The 12,893-nt window shown below is 37.9% G+C and overlaps 1 protein-coding gene across 17 annotated transcripts in view; it reads left to right on the top strand.

Moving 5' to 3' along the window:
* Positions 1 to 12,893, top strand: part of OSBPL6 (oxysterol binding protein like 6) — a 206,058-nt gene that overhangs the window by 155,956 nt on the left and 37,209 nt on the right. For 10 of the 17 annotated variants that reach the window (XM_032292814.1, XM_032292815.1, XM_032292819.1 and 7 more), the window contains 3 exons: positions 1,210 to 1,284; positions 6,640 to 6,805; positions 12,337 to 12,470. In XM_032292814.1, coding sequence (XP_032148705.1) covers positions 1,210 to 1,284; positions 6,640 to 6,805; positions 12,337 to 12,470 — 375 coding nt within the window. The remainder of the gene's footprint in view (positions 1 to 1,209; positions 1,285 to 6,639; positions 6,806 to 12,336; positions 12,471 to 12,893) is intronic. The other 7 variants (XM_032292828.1, XM_032292820.1, XM_032292825.1 and 4 more) reach the window with 1 other exon arrangement.

Here is a 12,893-nt window from a genome sequence, read left to right as displayed (position 1 = left end):
ATCAGGGTCTGTCAGATGAAGGCAAAGTTGAATGATTAAAAGGAAATATCATGATCCCTTAATCCCATCCACCAAGAGGAAGAAAATGAAATGAAAGAAAGTGGTAGGATTCTTCTACTGGTTTATGCATAGGTGCAGATTACTAAATGGAAACTATCCTGGGCATGGTGGCTCACGCCTGTAATCCCAGCACTTTGGGAAACCAAAGCGGGAGGATCACGAGGTCAAGAGATGAAGACAACCTGAGTAACATGGTGAAACCCTGTCTCTACTAAAAATACAAAAATTAGCCAGGCATGGTGGTGGGCACCTGTAATCCTAGCTACTCAGGAGGCTGAGGCAGTAGAATCATTTGAACCCGGGAGGCAGAGGTTGCAGTGAGCTGAGATCATGCAAGCTTGCACTCTACCCTGGGTGAGAGAGTGAGACTCTGTGAAAAAAAAAAAAAAAAAAAAAAAGAAAGAAAGAAAGAAAAAGGAAAAGAAAAGAAAACTATGCTTTCAGGTTTTCATGGTTGATTTTTACAGGCATTGTCCTCACCCACTGAGGAACTTAAGTTTTCTTTTCTGATCTTATGGGGTCTGGCGTCTTCCTTGGAAAATTCTTTGACTTGAAAATCCCAACGTGATTGCTGATGTGGAGTCCCAGATAGTGAGCTGTATAATAGGAGATTAAGTAGAAAGTTGAAGAACCCTCATATGCTTCCCCTTATTTTTTTTCTTCCAGTAAGAAATTTAAAAAAAAAAAAAATTGTATCTGGCCATTAGGAGGCTCTCATTACAGCCTGTTCATTTTAGCTTTCTCACATTATTTAATCAGTTTTTCCTGAACTTACTTTTTCCTTGCTACCATTTATATGAATACCTTTTGACTTCGTGTAACATAATATCATTTGAATAAAACTGTGTGTGTATTTATTTGACCTTAAAATCACAGGCTGTCCACCAGTTTATAATTCCATCTTTGGGGGTGTGGGTCATAGTCAGCAAATAGAATTCAGGTGTTTGGATAATCTGCAATGAGAATGATGAACATTTCTCATAGTATGAATGCCCCTGTGACCTCTTTTCGATGCTGATTTAAGAAAAGTCGACTTCAGTTAAAAACTCTCCCTCTCCTTGTCTGATTATTTTTCATCCTCCCATCTTCCATCCTTTTCTCCCCTCTCCTTTATTTTCTCCCCCCTTCTCTTCTCCCATTCACTGTCAGGAAGGGCCACCTGCGAAAGGCCAGTTCAGCACAACTCGGCGCCGGCAGAGGCTAGCGGCAGCGGTGGCTACAACAGTGAGTGGATTTCAATCTCAAGTGGAAGTTTAATAAGAATGAGAACCTGTGTACAAGGGTGACCCCCTGTTCTGATGGTGCCACTGGTGTGTGATGGCGTCACCTGTAGCCCATTCATGGGAGCATAGCTTTCGCATGTTCTCTGGCTGTCTTTGCATGGCAGGAGTCGAACACGGGTATTCCTTTTTACAATGGAGAACTATTATGTAATCTAGTTCTTTTACTATCCATGAAGACATAATTTAAGTCAAATTTGCAGAATTGAGTACAGTGCCCCATGATGTGAGCTTTCCTTAAATGATACTAGTTTTTTGTTTTTTGATTTTTTACCATACTGATATTGGAACTTTTGCTAACTGATTTCTCTTTTCCTAAGAAAAGTCATGTTACTACAGACATAAATTTTGCTTTTTTTTGTAGCAGTGTGACTATTTGAAAAGGATGTGAGAATAAAGAAATGAGAGGGTAAGAAAAGGTGAATTTTGCTGTCATCTCTAAATGGCTACCCAAGTTAAACTTAGCAAGGGAAAATTGTTTTCTGAAAAGAATATTAATGTGAAAATTAGAAACTATAGTGTGGAAGTGACCAGAAAAAGACAGTTTAATGGTATTTAACCCATATCTAGAGGGTTTTTTTTTTTTCTAAGAGAAAATAGAATGGATATAAGGAGAGTAGAGAACATATTGAGATAGATAAGGCAAGTGGGTAGTGAAAGACTTGTCCATACAGAATATAAAATAGAGTATCAAAACACAAGAACTCCTTGCTGGATAAAAGTCAGTTATCATATTTGTTTAATCATGAGATCCTATGAACTTCTTAAAATCTATATTATTGAGTTCATAGCACTCATAGATGTTAGTTTTTTGGCTATTAGATAATATTTCCTTAATTAACAATAGTCTTGCTGTCATTAAGGGTGGAATGTATTTTAAGACTAGAATTGCTGCAAATATATGAAAAAGTTTTGGCTGCATTGCAGGAGAATGGATGCTGGTGTGAGGATTGGTGGCTTTCTACTTTATGATTAGTAATTGGCTCTTGCCTTATATCTGGGTTTTTAGCTAGACTGAGAAACAAAATTGCTTTTGATTATGAAATGAACCAGTGACTTGGAATTTATTAGGGAACTGACTCTTAAGCTCACAGTTTTGTAAATATTTGAGCAAACAAATTATTGAAATAGCTTTCATGGTCCGTGTATATCTTTTGCATGTATTCAAATGCAGATGAATAAAGCCCGTGACACTGATGTGGTAACAGATTCTGACAATAGATTCATGTATAATCAGTTAAATATTATTAAAGGTAATTTTCCATTTATAAAAATAAGAAATCCACATTGTTATTAGAGAACAACACCTCAGTATGGAAAGGAACAGTCCATCATTTTATGAAAACACTGCTTCCTTAAGCAATATGCATCTAAGATGGCATGCAAAGAAGTGATTCTGTGTCTTTTGTGTTCATTTTTTAAATTACAGATACATGCAGTGAAACTGAGATTAGTATCTGTTTGAATAGAATCGGTTTATATTTTTAAAAGTAGGAGTAGAATAGAAAAAGCTTTTAAAAGAAGAAATCATTAATACCCACCTCCCAGGGTAGCTGTGACTATAGAGGTTATGAGAAAAACTTAGTGGCATGCAGTAAGAAAAGCTACTGGCAACATTTAATAATGTATTCAGGAATAGCTAGGGAGACTGGCTTCTCCAGGATCTATAGCCTTGTCTCCATACCAGAACACAGCAACATCTAGCAGATGTTTCAGAAATTTATTCTTGATGACTCTTAATACTGCCACTCAGAATAGCCAACTCACAACAGCAGCCTGACCCAACAGAATGGGAGACTGGAAAAAGAGAAATATTGGCTCTTCCCCATGGAAGAACACTGAGGATCCCAATGCAGTCACTACCCCAAAGAATCCCTGTACATATAGTGCAGAATAGCAACAGCAGGAGACGTTTCCTACTGGCTCAATGAGTCCTATTAGCATAGTATCTATCTTAGACCTGCTATGTATACTTTCATGTCTACCATTGCCAAATTTCACTGCCAGCAACTCCATTGTCCAACTCATTTTGTTTTTGACTTTTCATGGACAGGTGTTAAAAGCATCTCCTAATGTCCCCCATTCCAACCTTCAGTTCTTACTACCAGAATATTCTAGGATCAGGCTTCCTTCCTGTCACAGGACTTCAATAAAGCCTTCAATTTCTTTCCTGCGCAGGGTAGAAAGGCCAAATTCAGTGTTGAGGGTTCTCAGATATAAACATGGAGAGCTGTAGGCATCTCCCATTCCAACCATCACTGACGGAGAAACCAGTTACCACTTAGATTTTTAAATCTTATAATATCCAAATTGATGAATAAAAAGCTGAGTAAATAAGTCCCCAGGCTGAACAGATATTCAGTTAGGGTTAGATTAATGGATCCCAATTTGTATTCTCAATTTCATTTCATGAAGTCCTCAATTAAAATGATCCATTCCATATACCTCTTTTTGACAAAAAAAAGATACCAATATATAAACATTTTCAGTCAGAAGTATGTGAAAATTAGTTCTCAATTTCCTAGGGAGCCATCTGATTGCAATTTGAATGGGACGTTCAAGTCTGTCTCTTTCCCTATGGGTAATATACAAAACCACTTTTACTGTTTTAATAGCCAATTTAAGTTTCCATTATGTTCAAAATATAAATTTGTAACTTATGTTTTTCTTCTCAGCATCTGACTCCAACATTTAGTAGAGAGATAATAATTTATCTCAGGGACAAGTCTGGGTCCTTCCTGGGCTGTCTGGGTTTTCACTGCATAATGGCTTTGCATACAAGCTCCCTGCCCACTCTCATGACCCCACTCCTTACCTGCTCAAGGAAGAGACTCCTCTTCCACACCATGTAAGTCCTTGGAATGTTGAGAGCACCTGAATGCAGATAATATCCTTTTCCATGATCCTCAACATCATTACCAAACACCCACACTTATTTTTCTTAATGCTGTTCTAGTTCCTCATATCAGAGACTGGGTCATTAAATTCCCAAAACTCCCAAATCTACCTATTTTTTTTCACTCACAGTCTCTTCCCATGACATCCTAATCTCCAGCAACTTCTCCATGGATTCTGTTTCCCTCAGCAGGCTGACTGCTCTTTGTAGATTTAGCATCACCACAATTAGGGTAAGAATTTAGGATAGCAGGGGGTGGGAGGATTGGGGAGGGATAACATTTGAAGAAATACCTAATATAGGTGATAGGGGGATGGATGCAGCAAACCACCATGGCATGTGTATACCTATGTAACAATCCTGCACGACCTGCACATGTACCCCAGAACTTAAAGTATTAAAAAAGAAAAAGAATAACAAAGAATTTATTTTCTCGCCAGGTATGTTGGCTCATGCCTATAATCCCAGCATTTTGGGAGGCCGAGGTGGGCAGATCACAAGGTCAGGAGTTTGAGACCAGCCTTGCCAACATGGTGAAACCCCATCTCTACTAAAAATACAAAAATTAGCCAGGTGTTGGGGCACATGTCTGCAACTCCAACTACTCAGGAGGCTGACACAGGAGAATCACTTGAATCCAGGAAGTGGAGGTTGCAGTGAGCCGAGATCACACCACTGCACTCCAGCCTAGGCAACAGAGTGAGACTCCATCTGAAAAAAAAAAAAGAATTTCCTTTCTCTATCTTGTGACATTCTGCCACATAAATACCATTCCTTTATAGGTATCCTAAACGGTCCTCAATCCTTATTATTATAAAGTTAACTGGACAGGATTCCAGCAAGGTATTGAACCGCGGCACTCCATTTTCTTAATGGCTTATTGGCCACTTCTGGGTCTCAAATCTAGAATAGCCAGAATTTTTGAGCCTGATATATTGATAAGCTGTTGACATCTCCCAGCCCAGTGTAGCCAGGTTTCCCAAAAAAGATGTGGTAGAGTTTCTTTGATAGCTCCAGATACCAAATGCTTTAAATTACATATATTAACATGCTTAGTTTAGCTGAATTTTGGGGGGAAGCTTCATGCTCACTTCCTTCCCCAGTAAGTCTTGGATATCTTTTAAGAGAAATAACTCCCTGTCAGGACAATGTTGCATCAGAAGGATGCTGTCTCAACTGCCCTCAACCTGCCACTCAGGCCAGATATTTTGGTTCTTTCTGTCTCTTCCAAACCTCCTCTAAATCCTCAGAGGGAAAGTGCCCTCTTCTTCCCTCTTTCTTTCACCAAATATGTTAGGAAGTTCAAAGCAAAAAAAAAAAAAAAAAAAAAAATTAAAAAGAAGAGGTCCTGACGTACATATCCATCAGAGGATGATGGTTCCTTCCTCCCACAGCACATTCCCTGTTAGCTAGCGGGTGTGGATTATCCTTTCAGTTACACAAAATTTCAACCTGTAGTGGAGTGTAAACGTCTGGTTCTTGAAGACAATTGAATGCACATCTGTGCAGTAAGAATTAGGGAGAAGTTGTTGGTGATCTGATTTGCAAGAGGAATTGGTATTTTCCTTTTCCAGGAATGTTTGGCTGACATTCGTAATGTTCAGGTAAAGCCTTCTTAAAGGGGAGGAAAAGGTGCTTTGCCTCCACCCATCAGGATCCTAGTCCATATCCAGCCTGGGCAAGGAAGTACCTCTAGCCATGTGGAAAAATCTATAGTAATATGACTTTTTCTACTTACTGCTTCTCACTATTGGCCAGTTCATGAGCCATGTACATATATGTAATAGAGTTGCATATAAGTTACATACAAAGGTAAACCACAGTGATTTATATATATTTCATTTACTAATATAAATTTTAATAAGTCAATTTCTAAAATAAGTGTGAACCTCTTTAAGCCATTACTGTATTTACTATTAAGGCTGATTTGTGTTTTATTTAATGGCTACAGAGTACGTGAATCTTCCAGTATATGCATCTTTGAATTTTTACAGGTTTAGTAAGATCCTGCTCTAGGCTCAGATAGTCCAGACCATAAGAGAAGGTCAGCTACATCACAGTTCAGACTGCTGTTTTTCTGCCAGTTATTTTTGAGGTGCAAGTATGAGTTCAGAGTTTAAGCTTGCCTGAGATTATGTCTTTTCTTCCTGTCATTCTATATAGTCGTCTCTCTCTGTAACAGTGAAAAACCGGTGAGTCTGTGGCAGTTCTGAATCAACAATGGGAAATGAGACTCCCTCTTCCCACTCCAACCGCCTGCAAAATAAATGAGTACTGAGTGTCTCCATGTATGTCATCAGAGAGGAATCAATTGTTTTGGAGAATGGGAGAGGTCTTTTTTGTGTAGGAGAATGTGGAACAGTACACTGTTGCTCTTTAATAATTTGTATCTTCCCCTTTCAGGTTCCTTTCAGTGCTACCATGTCACCAGTTCGCTTGCATTCCTCCAACCCCAACCTTTGTGCAGATATTGAATTTCAGACTCCCCCTAGCCACCTCACTGACCCTCTGGAGAGTTCAACAGATTATACGAAGCTGCAGGAAGAATTTTGTCTAATCGCACAGAAAGGTAACAACAAAAATAATGTGCCCTTTAAAGAAGCTCTCTTCTTTGATGAAAGACGATCCTTTGTTCTTTTATCTTTGTCTTTGTGGTAATGGTAGAAAGATTAAATGGTTTGATACAGCTGTTGAAATTCTATATACAAAAATACAATAGGACATGATGCTTGCCTGTTGGAAGATCATACATCACAGATTTACAGTTTTGACTAAAGAAAAAAAGTGCCGTGGGGGTGAGGGATAAAAAAGTTATCGTATGCAATCCGGCAAGATACTGCTACTCAATATTTTTTTGAATGTCCCTTAGTTATCATTTAATACATATTTATTGGTTCTCTTTAGAATCTGTTTGAATATTTCTTTTTATATTAAACAACACTCATTTATTGGACTTTACAATTTGTTGCTCGGGAATTCAGGCAAGGCTCAGCTAAGCAGCGAAGCCTCTGTGCCATGTCCTTGGTTACGCCCAGTCACTAGGATTCGGCCGCATACTGAGCTGGGCTGAAAGACCAAAAGTGGCTTCCCTCCTGTGCCTAGCATGTTGGCAGGATGGCTGGAAGGCTGCAACAACTGTGCCCCCCTCCTCTCCATGGCAGTTTAGGGCTCCAAAAGCCTGGCAGTGGAAGCTGCTTGTCCTCTTCAAGGCCAGCTCTGGCACTGGTGCAGCATTCTACTTCCACGGTATTCCGTTGGTCAAAGCACCATATGCCAGCTCAGATTTGGGGGAAAATTGATCCCATATTTGAGTCTCTTCTTTATGTTAAATTTTCAATGAGGCTTCTTGTGTGAATTAAATTGTTATCATCAGCCATAGACAGTAGGGTATGGTAAATAAGCGGGATAGTGGAGAGTAGATGGACTGAGCACTCCTGTCAGTGTTTAACAAGAAAAGTCAAGGAGTCAAGGCTGCCTTTACTGCCATAGTATTGGACTTTCAGCCACTCAAATTCTTTCTTAAGATAGTATCTTCTTAGATAGTGTCTTCTCAGGCATTGTCTTTTGAAATATTCTAGAAAGACACAAGCGTTGTGTTGCTTTTAGACACAAATACCTTAAATGGAACATCTCAGGTGCTCCCCCGAGACTCAAGAGTCTGGTGGAAAAGAAGGCGGCACACTGAGGAGCTCTCTGGAATCAGCCAAAATTTGCAATCTCAAACCATCAGCGAAAATGTGCTATCAGATTTCATTAATTCCACAACTCTAAAAACAATTAAGCTAAACCCCTTCGATTTCTCAGTTGAGATTCTTCTGCAAGGCCAACTCTCTCTTACCTGCCATTTTACTCCTGGTGTATGTCCATTGCATTTCTTAGCAGGATGTTAATTATGATAGTAGACTAGAGCACTATTAATTTGTTTATGTAACAGCATAGATTTATAGCCGGTAACTTCTACTGTGGGGAAAAGGGTACAAAAGGTAGAGTGTGACCACAAAAGGTACAAAAGGTAGAGTGTGAGTTGAGTATGAGTATGGCACAGCTGCTAAGGGGGGATGCTACTTTGGAAGGCAGCCACAGGAAAACTTTGTGTATTTGGTTGCAATCCTGAAGCTTCCAGGAAATTCAAGTATCGACAGAGTTTTAAAGCTTCTGTTGAATGATGCATCACATTAACCGACTGGAAGACAAAAACCACATAATCATATCATTTGCAGAAAAACCATTTGTCAAAATTCAATACCATTTCTTGATTAAAAAAAAAAAACTCATAATGGTTTAGATATAGAAGGAAAGTTTCTCAACATAAGGCCATTTGTGAAAAACCCACAGCTAACATCACTTAGTGGGGAAAAATGGAAAGGTTTTCCTCTAAGATCTGGTACAAGACAAGGTGGTCCTTCTCCTACTTCTGTTCAACATGGTACTGGAAGTACTATCAAGAGCAATTAGACAACAAAAAGAAATAAAAGTTATCCAAACCAGAAAGGAAGAAGTAAAATGATCTCTATTTGCAGATGACATGATCCTATGTGTAGAAAATCCCAAAGACACCACCAAGAAACTGTTAGGGCTAATGAATGAATTCATTAAAGTTGCAGGATATACAACGAACATACAAAACTCTCTTATTCTATACACAAATAACAACATAGCTGAAAAATAAATCAAGATCAGTCCTCTTTATGATAAAATTAAATACTTAGGAATAAATTTAACCAAGGAGTTGAAAGACCTGTACACTGAGAACTATAAAAAACATTGGTGAAAAAAATTAAAGAGGGCACAAATAAATGAAAGATATTCCATGCGCATTGATCAAAAAGTTAGGTGACTAGAATGTTCATACTTGCAGCCATAAAAAAGAACAAGATCATGTGTTTTGCAGGAACATGGATAGAGCTGGAGGTTTTTAGCCTCACAAACCAAAAAGACACAATGAGAAAAGGATAATTTGTTTGAGAAAAGGATAATTTGTTCAATAAAAGGTGCTGAGGAAACTAGATTTCCACATTGAAAAGAATGAAATTGGATCCTTATCTTAAACCATACAAAAATGAGCTCAAAATAGATAAAAGACCTAAATGTAAGACCTGGAACTATAAAACTCCTACAAGAAGACATAGAGGAAAAAGTTCCTTGACATTGTTCTCGGTGATGGATTTCTTAGATATAACACCAAAAATTCAGGCTAAAAATAAAAAATAAATAAATGGAAAAATATCAAACTAAAGAGCTTGTACAAATTTTTTTTTGAAAAAAAGCTTCTGCACAGAAAAGAAAACAATCAACAAAATAAAAAGATAACCTACAGAATGGGAAAAAAATATTTGCAAACCATGTATCAGATAAGGGGTTAATATCCAGGATGTATAAAGAACTTATACAACACAATAGGAAGAAAATATGTAACCTTTACTTGAGGCCAGGAATTTGAGACCAGCATGAGCAACATAGTGAGACTCCATCTCTACAAAAAATAAAATTTAAAAATTAACCAGGCATAGTAATGTGTGCCTGTAGTCCTAGCTACTCTAGAGGCTGAGGTGGGCGGATCACTTAAGCCCAGCTGTTAGAGGTTACAGTGAGCTGTAATCAGGCCACTGCACACCACACTAGACAACAGAGTGAAATTCCTTTTTAAAAAAAAAATTAAATAAATTTTTAAAAAATACATATAACCTGATTTTTAAATGAGCAAAGGATCTGAGTAGATACTTCTCCAAAGATGACATAAAGATGACCAACAAATACATGAAAAGGTGATCACCATCACCAATCATTAGGGAAATGCAAATCAAAACTACTATGTGCCACCACCTCACACCTGTTAGGATAGCTACTAAAGAGACGGGACAAGTGTTGGCAAGGGTGTGGAGAAAAGGAAACCTTTATACACCGTTGTTGGGAATATAAGTCGGTGCAGCCGTATACACTGGAAAACGGTACGGAGATTCTTAAAAAAATTAAAACTAGAACTACTATATGACCTAGCAGTCCCTCTTCTGGGCATATACTCACAGGAAATGAAATTTACAATACGGTGGTATTGTAAAGATATCTGCACTCACATGTTCATTGCAGCATTACTCACAATAGCCAAGATGTGGAAACCACCCAGGTATCTGTCAGTGGACAAATGGATACAGAAACTGTGGTATACACATATACAATGGATTATTATTCGGCCTTTGAAAAGGAAGCGATCCTGCCGGTTGCCATAGCATGGATGGGCCTGAAGGACATTATGCTAAGTGAAATAAGCAAGCCTTGGCCAAGCATGGTGGCTCATGCCTGTAATCCCAGCACTTTGGGAGGCCGAGGAGAGCAGGTTGCTTGAGGCCAAGAGTTTGAGACCAGTCTGGCTAAGATGGCAAAACCCATCTCTACTAAAATTACAAAAATTAGCCAGGCTGGTGGTGCATGCCTGTAATCCCAGCTGAGGCACACAAATGCCAGGAAGCGGAAGTTGCAATGAGTGGTTTGCGTCACTGCATTCCATCCTGGGTGACCGGGTGAGACTCTGTCTCAAAAAAAAAAAAAAAAAAAGCCAAACCCAGAAAAAAAATTGCATGATCTCACTTATATATGGAATATATATTTTTTAAGTCAAATATATAGAGATAGAGAATAAAACAGTGGTTACCAGGGTGGTGGTAGAGGGGAGGGTTAGGTCAAAGGATACAAAGTAGCAAATATGTAGGACAGACAAGTGAAAAGACCTAATCTACAATGTGAGGATTACAGTTATGATTGGTGTGTTATATTCAGGATTTTTGCTAAATGAATAGATAGCAGCTGTTCTTGCCACAGGGAGAGAAAAATGGATAAGAGGATAGATATGTTAATTTGTTCCACCATAGTAACTTTTATTGCATACATGTATTTTATGACATCATGTTGTATACCTTAAATATATACACAATACATTTTTTAAAGCTAACCATTTTGCTACTTATATGTATCTTATAACATCATACTATATACTTTAAATATATACACAATATAACAAATTTTTAAGCCCCTATTGAAACTATATATTTTCAACAGATACACAAATTCTTTATGCTAGGCAAAGAAACAAAAGAACTTTTCTATGACTATTGCATGAACTTTTTTGAGAGAATTATTTTAAAGTGGATGAAGAGCTTGCTTTGAGAGCTACCAGCAGAGTTAACATAATCCAGCTATCAAGTTATTACCTTTAAATTGATGACAATAGAATGTAGCACATAAATCAGTAGATCGTGAGTCCCTTGTGACCTGCCATCTTCCCCCTGTAATTCAGTCACTGTATTTTATGCTAAAAATTTCCACTTTCATAAATACCTTTCTCAAGTAAGGAAATACCTATTTTAGAAGACTTTGCATATTATAAAAACTGTTATTATAAAAATAGATATTGAAAAGTCAACCTTTTTGTAGTTCACAATTGAAGACTGCCTCATATGTTAGTAATGCTAATTTGTTAGGCATGTAGGAAATGGGGAGGGGTGTTGTTTTTATTGTTGCTCTTAAATCAAAGCACTTTAACAGCAAGATATTCCTGGCTGAGAAAGCAGTGCAAGTGCTGTTCTTAAGGGCATATCATTTCCTACCTCCAAGAGAACTAGCCAAAATTTCTAGATCAGCTGCCTGTTTTATGTTGGCAGAACACATAAAATGCTTTTTTGGGGGGCATGCTTTTGGGAAATCATTTTTGGATAGTGCTAAGTGATTTACGTAAGACTTTATGCTACACAGTACTGCTCAACTGTGATAATCAAATATGGTAAGTAAACTTTCCCCTTTTCCTTCTAGGGATTATAAATTAATTTCTAAATATTGATACTTTGCATTGATATTGATATTTTACATGCTACTTCCAAATTTTTGTTGGCCTGTCTGGTATAAAAACCAAAATTTTCACCCTGATCAATTGCCATTATAGTATTTGTGTGGATAAAGATTCTTATTGAAGGCTGATTTTTAATAAGAACATTACATAGCCTTTCAAGAAAATGTCCATTTGTGAGTGAAAGTCTTCAGAAGTTTATAATGTTGTATATTCTTTCTGCACGTGTCTGACAGTTGCTTCTCACTTTTCTCCCTACCCAGTGCATTCTCTTTTGAAGTCTGCGTTTAATAGCATAGCTATAGAGAAGGAGAAGCTGAAGCAAATGGTTTCTGAGCAGGATCACAGTAAAGGCCACAGCACGCAGATGGCACGGCTCCGACAGTCACTGTCTCAGGTAGACAAGAGGGTGGTTTGCATGTACATGGCACATTCCCAACCCTGTAAGACAAAAGACCAAAAGATGGAGGGCTGGCAGGGAGGCGGCTAGTCATGGAGATAGCACAGTTTGCAGAAATTTCCCCAAAACACTGCAGTGCAGTCAGTATTAGATTTTATTACTTTTCTTCCCCAAAATGTCAAGGTAAGAGTGAAAATAAACCAAACTTGGTTGTAAGCATTATAAGGGTAATTTTGGCTAATTGAACACTTAATGCTTCTCTAAGGTCATTTATACAGTAGCCCCTGGTTTAAAAAAAAAACAACAAAAAACATGCATTTATATGATCTACATATCTGAAATGTGTTCTAGGATGTGTTCAGTCCAATGATAAATATAAAAAAATGTACTAGATCTTCCACACCTAATGTTTTTTCCCAC

This window comes from Sapajus apella, unplaced genomic scaffold, assembly GCF_009761245.1.
Source record: "Sapajus apella isolate SASKATOON/1434 unplaced genomic scaffold, GSC_monkey_1.0 scaffold28, whole genome shotgun sequence".
Classification (NCBI taxonomy): Eukaryota; Metazoa; Chordata; class Mammalia; order Primates; family Cebidae; genus Sapajus; species Sapajus apella.
The sequence above is the reverse complement of the archived record's forward strand: the minus strand, read 5'-3'. Positions and strand labels throughout refer to the sequence as shown.